Source organism: Acanthopagrus latus, chromosome 6 (genome assembly GCF_904848185.1).
Source record: "Acanthopagrus latus isolate v.2019 chromosome 6, fAcaLat1.1, whole genome shotgun sequence".
NCBI lineage: Eukaryota > Metazoa > Chordata > Actinopteri > Spariformes > Sparidae > Acanthopagrus > Acanthopagrus latus.
This window is the reverse complement of record NC_051044.1, coordinates 1,740,038-1,757,593: the sequence shown is the minus strand read 5'-3', so window position 1 is coordinate 1,757,593 and position 17,556 is coordinate 1,740,038. Positions and strand designations below refer to the sequence as shown.

The following is a 17,556-nucleotide window of genomic DNA, read 5'->3' as shown; positions in this document are numbered from 1 at the left end:
TGACGACACACGGCGAAGTGCCTGATGGGAGTTGTCGTTCAGAGGTGAGTTTGGTGCTGTTGGCATGTATTTCTCGATATAACCGCGATTTATTCTTATAATTTGAACTAGTATAACTAACAAAAACTTAAATACATTTTTGTCTGGAAGTATTTATTTTTTGCCTTTGTTTAATTGTATTTTAAATGCGGTTTTAACTTGTTCTAAATGTGTTAATGTTTTGTTTTAATGCACTTCTGTTCCTGTTGGGCACTTTGAACTGCCTTGGGTTTGAATGGAGAAATATAAATATGCAACAAAAATACAAATATATGTCTTTATCATTATTATCTGTAATTTACTTTATGTTTCTATTATTTCATATTGTTTCATTTATTTTTCTATCACTGAAATCAGATTATTTCCCCTCTGCTTGTGACTCTCGAGCTTCTGTAACAATAACATGTCTCCAGTGAGGCATCAATAAAGTCTCTTATCTTATATCAGAGGCTCTATGTAGTTTTAGAAGAGAAATTCAAACTCAGAATTTAAATATTTACAATATTAATAATAAAAAGAAATATTTGTTTTTCCATAAGTGAATAAACTGCTTTTCTCAGAGGAAAGGGTGGCAGGGTCCAAAGTAAAACTGTATGAAATTGTTAATTCAGTCATGAAAACAAAGACATTGTTTGGTGAGTTTGTTCAGACATAAAACAAATATCAGCCAATGAAGATAAATCAGTCCTTGTTTTAATCTGACTCGTCTGACTTTATGTACTAAAAATAATTATATAACTGTCCATACATATCTCACAGACACACTCACTGCAGTACTGAGAAGTTCTGAATCATTTGTGACTCATTTAAAGTAATAAAATGTGTTATTGTCTGCTGTGGCTGCTGCAGCAACAGCATCAAGTTAATAAATGTTGCTCACAAAGAGTTCTGCAATCCTTTATAGTCAGTAATAAACTACTTTATTCAGAGACATACATGACAAACACACTGAATGTGGAGTTTAATTGTTTTTACTCTATATCTATGCTGAGGAGGCTCATTTGGTCTTCTTGCCTTTGCCCTTCTTGCCCTTCTTGTTCTTGCCCTTGTTCTTTAAAGCCTTGCGGGTGCTGTAGCCTCTCCACCACGCCTGCACCATGATAGCAGCTTTGGTCTTCAGCTCCAGCTCCCTCAGCTCCTCCACCCTCCTCTCTTCCTCCAGACGACGCCTCTCCAGGATCTGGTTGTACTCCACCTCGAGGACGGAGAAGTGTTTCTCCAGCGTCCTCAGCTCCTCCGCCTCCCTTTCATAGTCCATCTCGTTTACCTCCAGGTGGGCCTGACATGAGACGAGACGAGAGGAGAGGATGACTAAACTTTCATTTCTGGATTACGCTTTTCGTTTAAACAGTTGAGAGATTAGAACTTTTATCCATTGATGAATATTTGTTGAGCAAGATGAAGAATATCCTGAACATGGTTTCTCAACAGAGGCCAAAACCTCAAACTGTCACATTAACCAACAAACAGTCGCCTGAACAAACACAAACAATCTGAATGATGTTTCCCAGTGACTTCTCTGACTCTGTGGCTCGTCTGTGAGTTTGTACCTGGATAACTTCCATTTTACTGTCGAACGTTCGGAGCAACTCTTCAATTTCTGTCTCCAACTTTTCATTTTTCTGCAAAGAGAATAAAACATTTACCGGTCGACTTGAGTTTTTAATGAAAACAAAACAAGTTACAACCACTGAAAAGTGAAAGGTGTCGGACGTGCTGAACTCACCTGCTGAAGCGACGTCTCTGCCTGTTTGTTCTCCAGCATCAGACTGTTGAGCTGAACCTTCAGCTGATCTATCACCTGCTGTAAACCTGCCTGCTTCACCTGGGAGGCTTTTACATTTGGATGGCTCTGCTGGTCCTGGGGAATTAACATCCGTTCTTCTTCTGTCTTATGCGCCTGCAGCTCACCCTGCAGAGTTTTTATCTGTCTATCTTTTTTAGAGATCTGTTTCATAAACAGGGAAAAAAAAGAACAGGTGAGACAGGAAAAGGTGATGAGCACAAGATCCACTAAAGAAATCTTTGTTTTTGTCCCGCACATGGCAGACATGACAGTTTCTTTTTCCAACATTCAACTTGTTTCTTCACCTTTTCATTGACTGTCTTCATGGCTGTAGCGACTTCTTCCTCTTTTAAAGCAAATTCCTCCAGATCAGCCACCGCGTGTGAACACACCTGGCTGAGGAGAACCTGCTGCAGCTCCTCATCCGGACTGGTCAGCAGCTTTTCTTCCATCTGACCGTGGAACTTCTCGAGCTCTCTCAGTAGCATCTTCTCGTCCTCCCCTACCTCCACACCTGGCTCTGCTCTCCATCCAGAGATGGCACCTGGGTCGGCTCGTACGAACCTGAGCAGATCCCTGATGGAGTTCTTGATGTCCTCCTCCAGCTGAGCCCTTCGCCTCCTCCCTGCCTCCTCATCGTCTCCTGACTCCTGCTGAAGACCCTCAAGCGTCTCCAGTCCCTCCACTAACACGTGATGCCTCTGAAGTGCCTTGCTCAACTCCTCGTCCTCAACTCCGGACAGACTGCTCAGCCGGAGGAAATCTGGCAGAGTTGCTGCAATAAAAACTTTACTGATGCAGTTCTGAAAAATGCCTGAGATGAGCTGGGCCTCAGAGGAGGGCAGCTTCTTCTGTGGTGCCTCCTGGTTCTGTAGAACATCTTCTGACTGGGTCTTTGCCAGCACTGCTGGCGCCTTCACAGACATACTGGATGGTAGGAAAACACTAAACCACAACAAAAAGACACATTTATGTGAATTAATGCACTTTTACAGATTCCTGTACACATTCATGAATCTGGGGGAGCACTTGCGAGTTCATAATGACTGATGATGTCTCGTTTAACACGCTAATGTTCACTTAGTTGAGATAAAAGTGACTTTATCTCAACTAAGTGAACATTAGTGTGTTAAACATCATCAGTCTGCACATTTTAATTAATGAGCTTTTTTAAAACATGATTTAAAACAGTTCCTGGGGACAGCTGAATGTTTAGCTTGTAATAATCTAACGTCGCTTCTCAGCTAACAACACTTACCTGTCGGCTGGTGTGCGGACCGGAAGTGTTGGCTCGTTTTCTCGTTGCTAGGATACCAGTAATGCGGGTGAAGGTTCGCGCGGATAGAAAGAAAAGTAGGAAGTAAATGTGCGCATATATCAACAAGTTGTTAATTCGATAAATTATATTATTAACACATTTGACAGCCATAAAGTGAGCGGGTTACCAACTTTATTTAAAATCCATATAGCAGAAGCCACGCCCCTTCCGGTTTCCATCACCTGAACTTATTTGATAAAAAACTTCACTGAGCGCTTCAACACAAAACTACATGAGGTCTGACTTTAATTACAACAAAATGTGATTTGAAAAATTATCTTTTAAACTGACAAATCAATCAATAAATAAATGAATTATACACAGAGAACAACAAACAAGTGTAAGCAGTTTATTGGGCCTTTTGGACAGAAACACGAAAAATAGTTGATTTATTCCATCAGCACAACTTCAGTGTTTTGGCCGACACCTGCGTCCAGATCTGTTGAAAAAGACAAAAAAAAAAAACTGCCCTAGAAAAAAAGAGCTTCAACGCTCTGGGTTTATTTACACGGTTATATGAACCATATTAAAACAATAAGCTGAAGCAACAACACGAGAGCTGCCAGTCTGTTCCAACAGGGTTCCTACACGTCACCTTTCAACACGCTGTCCTTTAAAACCTCCTGGTTACATGAAGAACATATTCAGTGTTTTTGACAGGATCATTTTTCAGCAACATCTTTTCACTGTCTCTGACTTCACTGTGGCAGCTGGCTCACCAGAATGTATCTCTGCGAGGATCAATACCAAGCTCCAGTGATCGATCAGCGGACCGACAGAAAGTTAATTAGCTGTTTTCCTAATTGATTATTCATTTTAAGTCACTTTTTTGGTAAAAGACCCAAAAACCTTCTTTTTTGAGCTCCACAGGTGTAAAAATGTGCCGTCATACATCTTTACATTTTCACTGATTGAACATTTGGGGGTTTTAGACAAGAACATTGATGAAAATACTTTGGTCGTCTGAAACTGTTCTGAATTGTTTTCTGATGTTAAAAGAGCAAATTGATTATGAAAATAATCATAAGTTGCAGCCCAGAAGCAATAACCCACAACACTATTGATTATAAGTTGCATGAGGACATTTTAACACTTTTCTTTCGCAAATCATTTGAAGGCGGAATAGATCAAATTCATGATGTGCATTTCTCCAGATGTGTAGAAACCCTGCGGCTTGGCTACTGTGTTTTCAGTTTGTCTCCAAACAGCGTCATCATGAGTCCATACAGGAATCCCCCCGTGAGGATGAGCAGGGTGCTGGATACGGGCCCCAACGACAGGAGCGCTCCAAACATGTAGAAGAGCAGCAGCAGCAGTATCGTCCTGTAGCTGGCCAGCGGGCGGAGGCTCAGCCGTGGCTGGCGGTTCCTCTCTAGCGACCGCTGGGTCATCGGGCTCTGCTTCAGTTTTGCAGTGGATTCCTGCTCCGACAAGTAGTGACGACCCAGGCGACCCAGGAAGTCTGGACGCGAGCAGAGCGCGTTCATGTGCCCTCCGAACTGTGAGACAGAAGACAGATCTGAGTATTTGTGAGGACGAGTTAATGTGAGAAGTTTAGTCTGAAGTCAAGAAGCTTTAGTTTAAAAGAAGACAATGGCGCTTGTTTGTTTGTTATTTACATGTGGAACCATACTTACATACTGATATTCACCAGTTTCATTGTGTTTCAGTTTATGAGCCCAGTAAACCTGTAGACCTGCATTAACTGATGTTTTGGCCACTGGAGGGCAGCATCATAGACACAATATCTACATATTGACGAATTGATGTAGAACATTTTCACATGGGTGACACTATTCTCAGACATCATGCTAAACGTGGGACGCTTAAATACAGTTTTCAAAATGATTTGTACTTCTGTGTTTGAGGTTACAACTCTTATAAACAAAGGGAATCTGACAAACAGCTAGAATTTCAGCTCCTCACAAGTGATTAGTAACTGACGTGCATAGATAGTTAAAATCTGGTGGGACACTGTGGCATATTTGAAGCTAGAAGATCTCATTTGATATCTTCTTAGCTGCTGTTAGATATCAGCTCGTGTTAGCATTCAACCACCTGCTAGCTAAGAATAGAGAACAATAGAAAAAGTGTCAATTAATTGTCAACACACCTGGAACATTAGTCTAACTCTGTCTAACTGAGCGGGCATCTTACCCTGTTGTTAACCATAGAGGAGATCTTGTAGAAAAGCCTGACCAGCAGGGCGTTCTCATAGCTCCTGATTGGCTGGAGCTCCGGGTCTCCTTGATAGTGAATCTCAAACCGGCGCAGTCCACTGATGATCTGCACAAAGACCAAACACACACACACACTCACAGTCAGGGTTTTAGTCTGTGCTGTGTGTCCCTCAGTTCTAACGCTGCCCTCCTTCTCTTGAACAACAGTGTGAACCACTGACCTGCCTCCTGCCCAGGTCGGTCAGAATGAGCCCGTTCTCTCCCTGGATGCAGTCGGGCAGCTGCTTGCTGTTGCCGTCATCTTGAGAGGAGCCCAGGTTGGATATTAACTGAGTCAGCTGCCCTTGGTTCAGCTACAAAACAAAGAAATGTAAAGTTAAGCATGTGAACATCTAATATCAGGATGTTTGTGTGAAGAGAAACGTTTCTGATCCCTTTTAATGTCAGTTCACAACAACTGATCAGACAACAAGACAAGTATATTCTGCCTTTTTGAATTGAGAATGTCAAGAAAAGTCTCTGGAGTTGGAAATGGCTTTTTTGGCTTTCAAAATAAAGTCATCCTGAAAAGTTTTCACTGTCATACAAATGAGATTATCACATTTCAGCCATAAAAGCAGCATGAAATATCTAAACAAGTGTTAGATGAATGAAATGACATCACTCTTTACTGGGAAAAACTGTTCTAACCTTGAAGATCTGACACAAGTTCTCCAGAGCTCTGTCCAGGAATTCGTGGGTCTTCTTCAAACACTCTCCGCTCTCCTCTGGCTCGGCTCCGGGGAACGTGGTGTTGGGATCAGAGGAGCCCATTCCAAACCAGGACAGGAATGAGTTATTGGCCGCCACCTCGTTGGAGTGATCCGATATCCTCTTGGCTGTGTGTCTGGCCTGTGCAATGATCTGGATCAACTTCATGACCTGTGAGACGTACAGAACATTTAGACTCTGAGCCGCCACAACAGCTCGTTTCAGTCCGACTTCACACTGTGTGACAATTAAAACACGTCGTCTACTTACTGCTGCTCTGAGCTCGGTGCCAAACATCTGTTTGTACTGGCAGTCCTGGCCCTCCAGAGCATAGACGTGACTCTTCACCCTGAAAACCATGTCTGTCATCACCCGTTGCCGTGACGACAGGTAGCTGCCCCCTTGGCTCGGCGTCAGGTAGCCGCGGGGCTGGCGGTGGTGGAGGACGTGCTCTGGCTCCAGAAACAGCTGCTCGCCTGGTGAGAGACACTTGGTTTAGTTTTAGTTTATACATCAAGATAGATAAAAGTAAGCTTTCCTGCTCTCACCTTTCTGGATCATCTCAGCGAGGTTTGGCTGAGCGAACACTTTGGCCACCCTGAAAACCATCAGTGCATTTTTGGCATTCACCAGATCCGTCCTCATGGTTCTGTTCAGAAACACCTGGAAGAGCTTTGTGTACATGAGCAGGTTCTCCTGAACGAATGACTCCCTGTGAAAGAGAAACCAAACTAACAATAAATACATCATCATCATCTGTAACTCATCTTGTCCTTCAAATACAGCATGACAACAATAATCACCAAATGTACCACCACAGATAATTACACCTCGAGAAAAGACTTGATGCTCACTGGATTACACCAAAAATTAATATAAGGCGAAAGATAATCAGACGTCAGACTCACCATTTGTCAGGAACTGTTCTGTTTTGCTCCTGTTGAGGATTGGTCTTCTCCCCGGTGTATCTCCACGGCTGGATGTAGCTCAGCCACGTCTCCAACACCTAAACAGAGACGACCGGCAGAAACGATCAGTGTTTCCACAGCTTTGGTGCTCAGATAATGATTCAGTGGTCAGAAGGCTCGACTCTGAACTTCTGTCTCCTTACCACAGGCAGCTTATCGCAAACATAATTAAAACTTATTGCTCTGTTACACATGGAAAGTTCACATTGAGGTGCATTAGCTAACTGCCTGGATGGAATGGAAAACTGTTGAAGAGTCAAATTAGTCTCTAAACCAGAAGCTCTGACAGCTGACAGCGGATAACTGGAAGCCGAAGGTTAGACATGCAGAAATTGCAGATATTGCAAAGACAATCGTGCATTTATTTCAGTTGAGACTTACCGCTCTGAAGGAGGCGTCTAGAGGCCAGTGACCGAAGCAATGCTGCAGGAACAGGTAGAGTTTCTGTTGCACAAAGCGCTGCACCACCACTCTGCAGAGAAGAGGAACAGCAAACATTTAGAGCCTGATCGTAGACGGGATTAACGTGCCGTGCCCTGAGTGATCCGATCATTAACAAACGTCTCAAGTGACCAACTGTGATCGGATCGATCAGGACCGGATCAGACACCCATAATTTCTTAAATCAGATAAAAGACGGAAACATTTGGTTTCAGTGACACGTGTGATGAAGCTGACCTCTTGAACTCCTCCAGCGGGCTGGTGTGAGTGTGTGAGTGGGCGGAGGGTGACGAGGACAGCTGCTCGGGCTTCAGGCTGTTGGAGAAGGCGTGCAGGTGTTTCACCAGGAGACGAACCACCAGCACGTGCTCCTCTGTCGGACTGAAGGGTTCCTGAAAAGGAAACCAGTTACAGAGTGCGACACAAACACGTGACAGCCAATCAGCTCCTGATTTAAAAAAAAAAAAAAAAACAGCCAATCATAATGCACCCCAGTCCAAAAGCAGCTGAACGATCAAAGGCTCAGAGCGTTTTGTATTTCATTGAGTACAGAGGTCTCACACCTGCCAATCATTTGCTTCTTACAGTATTACATCACTGATCTCTATGATTTTGGTCCTAAAATCCTGCTGATGCTCAACATCACATCTTTTGTTTCATCTGCGAATTCTTACTGTGTTAATTCCAATGTTTATTCTGATTCTCCTCTTAATAATACAATGATTCCATCTTCAGGGAAACTCATCTCTGTAACTGTTTAAGACTAAACAAGGTGCAGCTGATGTATAATGTAGTCATTTCATACTAGATGTGGATCTCACCTCTAAATTTGATTTGTTTTCCAATCATTCATTTTTTTTAAATGATCACATCATAACTGATTTATTAAAATGTAATGATCAGGATTACATTTTAATAAATATACGATGTTTGTTGAGACAGAAAGAAAGGTGTGACCTCAGTGCTCCACTAACTGCTTACAGCAAAGCTGCTTAATCAACGTAATGTTTCTGGATCAAGTCAACAAACAAAGATTACTCTGGAGATATTCTACATCAATCTAAATATATATCTATATCTATCTATATATCTATATCTATCTATCTATATCTATCTATATCTATATCTATATCTATCTATCTATCTATCTATATATATAATGCTAGTAATTAAATGTTTTCATGAATGGCATGAATATAATGATGGATTTTAAAATGTAGTAGTATTTTTTGCCTTACAGAGAGTAATAGTGTCAACAGTAAGAAACATTTATCAGCTACATCAGCATGTAAAGCAACAAAGCACACCAGACTCAATGTAAAAAAGCATGCATTTAAAACAACACCAACAGCAAAAGAGAACCACATGCAAATCAGTAAAACAAAACAAAAAAAAAATGTTCAAAGATTCAGATTTCCAAGCTTCATTCCAGGATTTCTTTTCCTGTCAAGGATACTTCTCTGCTCAAATTCACAGTCGGACTGGAGGAAACCAGAAAAAAGATTTTCTGTTAAACTGTTGACAGCAGTCCATCAGAGGACAGGCCGGATAAAGTGAGCTCTGGTTTCTCAAAACTGTTGATAAGGATCGAATGGATCCGTTTACATGGACTCCAATATTCCACTGCTAATCAGATTTAATTGTCAGAATCTACTGAACCACAAACACAAATATTGTTCAGAGGACAAGATGAGGATCACTTTTAAAAATTCTCAGTAAAGTTGGGAAAAAACATACTCTTTTGTTAAATTTCTACCAGATACGACTCTTCACAGTGGGCTGAACAGTCTGTCAACGTTATAATAGTTATGTTATATACTGATTAAATGATTTAAAGCATGTAAACGCACATCTCATCAGATCATTTAATTTAGTGTCCATGTAAACAGCTCAGTTGGAATCTCTAATCAGAATGACTGCACTCAGTAAGTTGTTACAACTAACTAAAGTTTAAATTCCCTGAACTCGAGGTAACAACTGCTGACGTTTACAAAGGCTCCACTGTGTTTTATCATTTGAATTATGGGTGATGATATTTGTGCATCACACTTCACCTCCACGTCCACCTTTTACTTGCTTACCATTCACATGAGGGCCATTTGGGTGCAAAAGCAGGAAACATGCGACCAATCAGCCGTAGCTGCTATCTGCCAGCATCATGCTGGTGGCTGGAGGGATGATGTCTAAAAGTGTTTGCCAGTATGAGAGAAGTACCCTTGACTGAAACCTTTACTGACTGAGGTTTACCTCCAGGAGGCCCCAGAGGGGCGGGGGTGAATGAAAAGGTAAAAGTACTTGGTAGGTGTGGAGGGTCCCAGAGCCTGGTGGGGCGTGGGGTTGGCACGGCATGCTGGACATACTGAGGCGATACTGCAGCAGCGCCAGCTGTTCACCCGTAACCACCAGGGGGGAGAGGAAGATGATGAAGAGGAAAGACGACAAAGGGTAGAGGAGGAGGAACAACAGTGAAGAGAGAGGGAAAAGTGACAATAAGGGAAGGCGTGGAAGAAGAGGAGGAAAAAAGAAAAGGTGGCAGGAGGAAGGTACACATGAGAACAGGAGAAAGGAGGCAGCAAAAGGAGAGTGCAACCAGAGAGGAACAATTGGCCAAAAATGTTGAGGAGGGAAGAAGCAGAGAACAGGAGAGGAGACAAACAAAAATAAAATATTGACTGTGGGAACACAACGCTGTAACTGCTGGGGAACGATGAAGAGACGTTTCTGCACGCCACACAAAGAGGATTACATGTTGTAAGGATGGGAATCATTTCACAACATTAAACTGGTGTCAAAGAAAAAGTCAATTATCACTTAGAAATGTGTTTCCTCTATTAACCTACATATCAAATTTTTTGACTGAGTTGTAACAAAACTCCCTCTGAAGCAAAGACAGGAGAGCTAACGAGGATCAATGCATTACGTCCAATCCTCTATTGGCTAATAGCAATATCACTGAGGACAGGAGCGACTTTAGAAGAGGAAGAAAAAAAAAAGAGAACCCTAGTTAAAGATGCACCAGTTTGTGTGTTTTAAAGTACTTCAACATATATTCAGATGGATATATTCACATTAATAGATTTTTGCACTCTGGTTCTAATAATTCCCATCCCTAAAGTTTTACAACATCAACAGAGTGAACTCTGATAAACTGTAAGATTTTGTTGTGCCAATAAAACTGTCATGTTTGTCTCAGTGTGATATATATAGTTTCAATGTCTTTATTGAGACATCGCAGCTAAAATCAACTTGGCCAGAATCTTACAGTTTCAGTTCACTTGTAACAGGATGAACACAGAACACAACACGTTAACTCAACACAGTGGTTGATATGTTTCAGAGGATGAGCGTTTAGCACAGATGTGTTACAGGAGACAAAGACTGCAATGTTAATGCTGCAGGTCATTTAGCAGCATGTTGCACAAGGAGTTAAAGGGTTATTTCACTGTTTCCTATGTTGTCTTATGGAGCAGTAATGGATACAGAATCAGAAATTATTTTGATGACTGATTGTCAAAGTTATTTTTCAAGGAAAATGCAAAAGTTTCTCCTAATATAAGGATTAGCAGTTTTCCCTTTTTATTCCTCTGTTTTTTTAATGAGTTTATATGATATGGACAAAACAATTAATTGTTGACTGTTAGCTATAATTGCTTTAGATTTTGAGGTAACTACAGGCAACAATACTGCTCCATAAAATCTGAGGAAACAATGTCGTTAGGCGGATAAGAAGTGCATCACACTAACCATGCAATCTGTACAGCTGAGGGTTCAAATGTGTTTAACTACAAGTCTTTATTTAACAACACCAGCATAAAGGCTCACTGTGACTGTTTTTGATAGGTGGGCAGTCTAACCTGGTATATTGAATATTGCATGGTCATCATTCAGAAATATTATCTATGCCTTAATTAGATTTACTGTGACCGTAAAAAGGTCGACAGTTGACAGGTTGACAGCATCCTGGTGGATGCTTCCAAAACAGTGCCGTGCTGCTGTCAAACTAGGATGTTAATAAGATATAGTATCACATGTTAGGACGTCTTGCCTTGTCTGGATTAAACTGTAACGTCTTGATGTGGTTCAGGTGATCTAACCGAGCCTCTACATTGTTCAGTGTGCTTGTTTTTGTTTTTACCAAGTGATTCTGTCGTTTCAAAATCAAAAATATTTGAGAGGAATAATTGTACTTGTGAGTAATTGTAGAAAATGTGCTGAGTGCGAGGACAGATTGTCTCGGAGTTCACTGTGCTGCAGGATCCACATACAACACCAGCCGACCTGACAGGGAAGTGTACTGACATTTTTCCAAGAGCATTTCAACAAGCACAGCACTGCAGATTCAAACAGTTCAAAACTTCATCTCCGTTGGGGTATCTGGGATAAAAATGATCATTACAAACAGTACTACAGAGCATCTCTGCTTTGAGTTGGAATTTGATGTATACCCTCTGCAGAGTGATCAGAAACCTTAACCCTGTCATGGCTTTCTGTTGGTGTTTCAGGTGCAACCACACACAGAACATATGTGCAAATAAAAATGCGGACATGCAGCATGCAAAGGTTGTGAAAGGAGGCAAAAGCACTACTACTGCTAAATGCCAGATTCCTAAAAGCAGCAGCTCTACTCCGCAGCTACGCCTGTACTATGAAGACCAAAAGCTTTTAAAAGCATATTTCTAAATATAGGACCCAGGAAACCTGCTTCTAAAGGGGAGAACAGGGATGTCTGCTGTGCATTCACACTGCAAGCCACTCAAAAAAAAACAAAAAAGAAAACAACTTTAATCATTCATCCGATTCATGTTTGTCATTTTTTAACCCTGCTGATTGTATGCTGACAAGTGGCTGCTTGCAGTGTGAACAGAGTTTTAAGTGAAGTTGTCCTTCAGTAGTGATAAACAAGCATTCTCTTTTCTCTTAACCTAAAACATTAAAAGTTTGTGGACAGCTTCACCGTCTCAGCTCAGGGCGATAACATCTTAAAACTCAGCAAATACACGAGGCTCCAGAACCCAGTTTCAGAGTAGGACAACATTTTCCCACCCTGGGATCCCTCTGATACGGGACAGAGAGATGATGGAGAGGTGTGTGGGTGGTGGGGGGGTGGAGTTGTGGTCAGCCAGTAAATAGACAGCCGTGCGATGCTGCAGTGCAGGGGGGAGGAGGGGGGAGGTGGGGGAGTTTCTCTCTTACCTTCACCTGAGGGGACTGCAGCTTCTGGTACATCTCCAGAGAGTAGTGATGGAGCCAGATCTCCACAAACATCTGAAAACAAACACACACTTTTGGTCTTAATATCAAACAGCTCCAACATCATAACACTGTTAAAACATATTCGCTGTATCTCATTTCATAATATCACTCTGATGTTTGCTTTTTTAAGACTTGAGGGGTATTTTCTCATGTCTTTTTCACTTATCAGAATTCATAACACGATACTGTGTTTTTCATGTTGGAACGTTTTTTGTTTGGGTTCCTTGAAAATGAGATTTTCCCCACTTGACTTGTTAAATAAAGGTTTCATTCATTCTGGAATGAAACATTTATAGACTCTTTCACTTTGTGAGCTCTCAGACACAAAAGCCCAGTAGATTCATCTTATGGCACAGAACATTTTTAACTTGTGTCTTACTTGTAGCAGTGTTTCGGACCTCCAGATTTCCTGGGCTGCTGGGTCTGCGTTCACTGAGGGTTGATGGAATATGTGATGTTTCAGCAGACTGGGGCTGTGAACGCCATAACCAGCAAAAGAAACACTGGAAGATCTGCTTAAGGAAGAACAAAATACAATAACTTATCATTATTCCTTCTTAAACATTCCACTGTTACAACCCCCACTGGGGGTTTCTTCACCACAAGGTTTATTCAAACGCAGTGCATGAGAATATAATATTCACATCTTTTTGCTTAACAGAAACAGAAATGAATCCTTTCTTGCAGTAAATACCTCGGTGAAGGTGCAGTGACGGAGCCTCTGGAGTCAGAGAAAGGGGACGGGGGAACACTGCCTTCACTGGGGAGGAAGTATTTCAGGTAATTGTCCACAAGCACAAAGTAGGCGCTGTCAGTGGAGCTTCCATGTTGGCCTGGAGGGAAGCTCTGAAAACAGAGTTCTGATCAGTTAATATGGCAGCTAGTTGTGCTCATTTAAAAGACAACATATATATGTATCTCTCTGAATGTAAATTTTTGCAAACATATTAAACCAAATAAATAAACAGTTAGTCCTCTCTGATACCCTCACAAATATCAAGGAGAGAACTTTGGCTTCCTCACCTTCGGCGTGATGAGACAGCAGGCAAAATTGAACATGAAGAATTCAAATGGATCTGCAGAACATTAAGGAATCACAGAACTGCACAATGATGTAAGTCTTTGTCACATATGATAGTAACCTGAATGTATTTGAGATTGGATCTCTCAGTCTGACACAAACGAAAGGGCTACAGGAAGCATATTAAATTATTTCACTACCTCTCTGACATTTCAGAGATTAATGATTCATCAAAAAATCTTAGCAGATTAATTGTCAACTACAATAATAGTTGTTAGCTGCAGGATATATTTAGAAAGAAGGATTAAGGAGCCGAGTGTCTGCTTAATAAACAGTATGTGGAGATTAACAGGAACAGAGAGATTAGCGTTTGTGCCCGAGAGGATACTGAGAGCGAGGTTCAGAGTGAGCAGACCGGCCGGAGGGAACTGCAGCTTGTTGTGGAACAGCGGACAGTCTGGGAGAACTCCCTGCTGGATGCAGGCCTTCACTGGACCCTTCAAGACACAACACACAGCGCGAGAACAGTCACAGAACACGTGAGACTTCAGTGAAACAAGCAAGAGTGAAAGTCACGTGATGCCAGTGATGCGAATGATCTTACCGGGAGATAATTGACGGGTATTTCATATTTATACTCTTCTGCTTGAAGTTTGTACACAAGGTTCATCATTGGCCCACTGAAAATAAAACATAATCAGATGAGAAAAATAATAGCGATCAGTTTCTTTAAGCAAACAAAGAGTGTAATCATACTGCGGCTGACGTGGACACATGTTGTTGTGATCATAAAGCAAATAAAGTGGAGGTACCTGGGGTTCAGAAACTCCATCACAATGTTGTACTCATTGCTCCGCGAGTGTAGGAGGCGCAAGTTCCAGCCGGCGATGATTCCGTCCAGACTGCCAAACACACTCTCCACCAGCCAGGGGAAAATCAGGTGCAGCTCCTGTAGGGAAACACACACAAACTGTGTCTGTGAGACAATAAGACGATAAACAAACTCTGCAAGCATAGTCAGGGTAGTAAATACACAATTAATTAAGCTTAAACTCACACTGATAAACACCATAATAAATATATAAAAGTATAAATGATTGTAATTCATAAAAATAAAACATGACTGGTGGAAGCAGCCATCGGCCATCTTTTTAAGGTGAGTTCTACAAATACCAGTAATTTGTAAAACTTCCTATCACCGGCGATGTATGAGCCAAACGGACTAATAATTTGAACAAAAGTTGGACAGCTGAAACAGACAGCGCAGCAGTTTACTACCACAGGAAGCCTTTGCTGTGGTTATAATATGCCAAGCTGTCCTGAAATGACATTCATACTTAGCACGAGTTCTGTGAGGAAGAATGCAAATATTAAGAAAATTAGTCAAAGCAGCTTCAGGTCTCTTGGCTGTTATTAAAGTGTGACATGCTTTAAAAATATCACATGAGCAATGAATTATATCTGTTAACTCTGGTTAATAGATCTGTTTTTTTTCTTCTTACTGAAAATAATGTAGAGAAAAAAGCTTGGCTAGTTTAAAACTATTAAATTTTGTGTGAAATATATTATATCTTAATTTATTCAATAGCTAAAATCGATATAGGCTGTAAAAATCTGATATCAGTGCTGCCTGGACAGCAGCTCTGTGGCCACTGTCTCTACAACACAGTAGACACTGAAGCTACAGACTATAATACAACACAAACACAGACTGTGATACTGCTGCCTCACACTCATCCTTTGTGTCAGTCATGAGGCACCAACAGCTGCTCTCAAACAGAACTTCATCTGTCCTCAGTGACGTCCTCACATACCAATATGAACAATGATGACACAATGACATTTATGTCTACGCATAAAAGGGATGCATCACACATCAATAGAGGAATGTCCAGCGAGAGTTAATCTCAAACCTTAATATCACCAGTGTATACTGAACATTTCACCTTGTCTTTGCCCATCTGATTGTGAATACAACGTCCAAATTACAACACAAAATGTATTTTAGGAGAAAGTGAAGATACTCAGACTGAAACTCTGAAGTCAAAGTTCAAGCAGCTGTCTCACACTTCAAACACCAACCATATAAGTTCAGGTCAGCGCTGCCCGGTCAGAGAAACAGCTGACTGTCTGCAATGTTTATCATGTACTGATTCACTGGAATTCTTTTCATATGTTTCTGTCCATTAAGCTTGTTGAAACACAATGTGGGGGTGAGAAAGGGTTCTGATTAAGCTGCTATACAGCCATTTTATGCAACTGCATCTGGTGCATCAATAAATCTATTTTAATAGTCAGTTTTGTCTAAAGTGAACCGTCAAAAGATCATTTGTGGTTTAAGTCCATCCTGCATGAACAAAGGCACTGCTCTTTATTCTGGGCTTTAAGGGAAAGCCAATCTCTTGCGTTCAACTTGTTCAAATTGTGGCTGCTAGTCTTCTTGTTAACATCATAAAGAGTCCACATTACTCCCGTCCCTGCCTCCGTTCACTGGTTGCGCGTTAGAACTAATTTTTCCAAAGCAAATTTTGAATATCAAAAGTTGTAGTTTTTCACCATGTAGGAGTTGAAATTCTGATAACTACAACAATCATTTTACAGACTTGCTGTGATCAGTCAGTTTAACAGATATGGATGATAATGTCCATTGCCATGCAAGCACATAAATCAGAATGCACAGACAGGACAGTGGTAAGAAAGTTCACTGCACCTTCGCAGGATATTCATCGATGATCTTCACCAGATCTTGGCATCGCTGGAGGAGAGTTTTGGTGGTCGCATCAGCTTTAAGATTTGCCTGAAACAAGATCACAACAAATGATCAGCACATTTTGTGGACCTCAGAGTAAAGAGCCAAGTTTAGCTGGAGACAATTCAAAAGGTAATCCAACAGGTAAAGACATTCATTACATCCTAAATCATGTTAAGGTTTGAGCTGTAGGACAGTCTGATAAACAAGAATCGTTGGATGAAGATCTGGATGATATTTCGTCACTAACAGTCAGCAGCCATTAGTAAAGTTAATTAGTAAAGATTCAAAGTGTTAATCATGTAAGGAGAGACTCACCAGAAGGAAACTGGGCTGTTGCAACGTTGGAGCAGCCATGAAGGACCTTTAGGTTTGTCTCCTCCTATGCACAGTCCACTTGGATCCCACCTGAAGGCGGTAAACACACAACAGAACTCTTTTATTTCCTCAGTTGGACTCAACTGATACAACACAACCTAGCATAGCATTACTTTGTTAGCGCCCTCAGCAGAAAACAAAGTCGATCCTTGAAACAAACGGAAGCTGTTGAAACAGGAGGATAACTGCATGTTCTGTCAATCCTCCAACAATGTCTCCCACTGAATATGAAACTGAGCCGACTCACTGTCAGTCAGTGAACCGCGCAGGTCAGCAGGCGCGGGCTAGCTAACGAGAGCTAACTGACTAACGGCAGCTAGCAAAGACACCTAAACTGACAGCAACAGCCGCCAAGTCCGGAAGTGTCCGTTAAAACATGAACTACAACCTTTAAGTGAAACTTCATCTTTAATCTCAAAACACATTTACCTTCACCGCGGATCGTTAATCACAATTCCAACTACTTTTCCACAAAGCGCGTTTCCATTTGTGTGATTCAAACACGACCGAGCGTGCGGCAGCTTCTGACTTCTTCTTCGGTGGTGTTCTGGTTTATTCACCGTGTTGCACATTACTGCCACCGGGTGGAAACACCGACCTCCTCCAGAGCACACCTTCACTGTGATACCTGCTCCTCTTCTCAATAATAATAAGAATAAGAATAAGAATAATA

General features: G+C 41.5%; 2 protein-coding genes across 7 annotated transcripts; both read right to left on the bottom strand.

Annotated features, from left to right (window-relative positions):
* Window positions 1-936: 936 nt before the first annotated feature.
* On the bottom strand, window positions 937-3,241 carry iqcd (IQ motif containing D). The gene is made up of 5 exons (XM_037101235.1): window positions 3,084-3,241; window positions 2,131-2,770; window positions 1,766-1,987; window positions 1,590-1,661; window positions 937-1,318 (listed from the first exon to the last, which is right to left on the bottom strand). The coding sequence occupies exons 2-5, from the start codon at window positions 2,749-2,751 to the stop codon at window positions 1,037-1,039; spliced, it is 1,197 nt and encodes a 398-aa protein (XP_036957130.1). The 5' UTR covers window positions 2,752-2,770; window positions 3,084-3,241; the 3' UTR covers window positions 937-1,036.
* A 235-nt stretch (window positions 3,242-3,476) lies between these two features.
* On the bottom strand, window positions 3,477-17,467 carry smpd4 (sphingomyelin phosphodiesterase 4). Of its 6 annotated transcripts, none has more exons than XM_037101228.1 (20): window positions 17,313-17,467; window positions 16,824-16,913; window positions 16,467-16,553; window positions 14,569-14,705; window positions 14,361-14,436; window positions 14,145-14,253; window positions 13,759-13,811; window positions 13,430-13,581; window positions 13,115-13,250; window positions 12,676-12,747; window positions 9,730-9,867; window positions 7,720-7,874; window positions 7,423-7,513; window positions 6,982-7,079; window positions 6,622-6,785; window positions 6,344-6,549; window positions 6,014-6,244; window positions 5,545-5,676; window positions 5,301-5,429; window positions 3,477-4,642 (listed from the first exon to the last, which is right to left on the bottom strand). In XM_037101228.1, exons 2-20 carry the CDS (start codon window positions 16,860-16,862, stop codon window positions 4,322-4,324), a joined length of 2,526 nt encoding a protein of 841 aa, XP_036957123.1. In that variant the 5' UTR covers window positions 16,863-16,913; window positions 17,313-17,467; the 3' UTR covers window positions 3,477-4,321. The 6 variants fall into 6 exon arrangements, with proteins under 6 accessions (XP_036957123.1, XP_036957126.1, XP_036957127.1 ...); XM_037101231.1 differs by having other exon boundaries at window positions 9,778-9,867; XM_037101232.1 differs by having other exon boundaries at window positions 9,778-9,867; window positions 13,115-13,247.
* Between the last annotated feature and the right edge of the window lie 89 nt (window positions 17,468-17,556).

Coding starts and splice junctions, on each gene's coding strand:
- iqcd (XM_037101235.1), bottom strand. CDS start 2,751: ATGTCTGTGAAGGCGCCAGCAGTGCTGGCAAAGACCCAGTCAGAAGAT. Junction 1,662..1,765: donor CAGAGACGTCGCTTCAGCAG/GTGAGTTCAGCA, acceptor TTCTCTTTGCAG/AAAAATGAAAAGTTGGAGAC. Junction 1,319..1,589: donor GTAAAATGGAAGTTATCCAG/GTACAAACTCAC, acceptor GTCTCATGTCAG/GCCCACCTGGAGGTAAACGA.
- smpd4 (XM_037101228.1), bottom strand. CDS start 16,862: ATGGCTGCTCCAACGTTGCAACAGCCCAGTTTCCTTCTG. Junction 14,706..16,466: donor TCGATGAATATCCTGCGAAG/GTGCAGTGAACT, acceptor GTTTCCCTACAG/GAGCTGCACCTGATTTTCCC. Junction 7,080..7,422: donor TAGACGCCTCCTTCAGAGCG/GTAAGTCTCAAC, acceptor GTCTCTGTTTAG/GTGTTGGAGACGTGGCTGAG.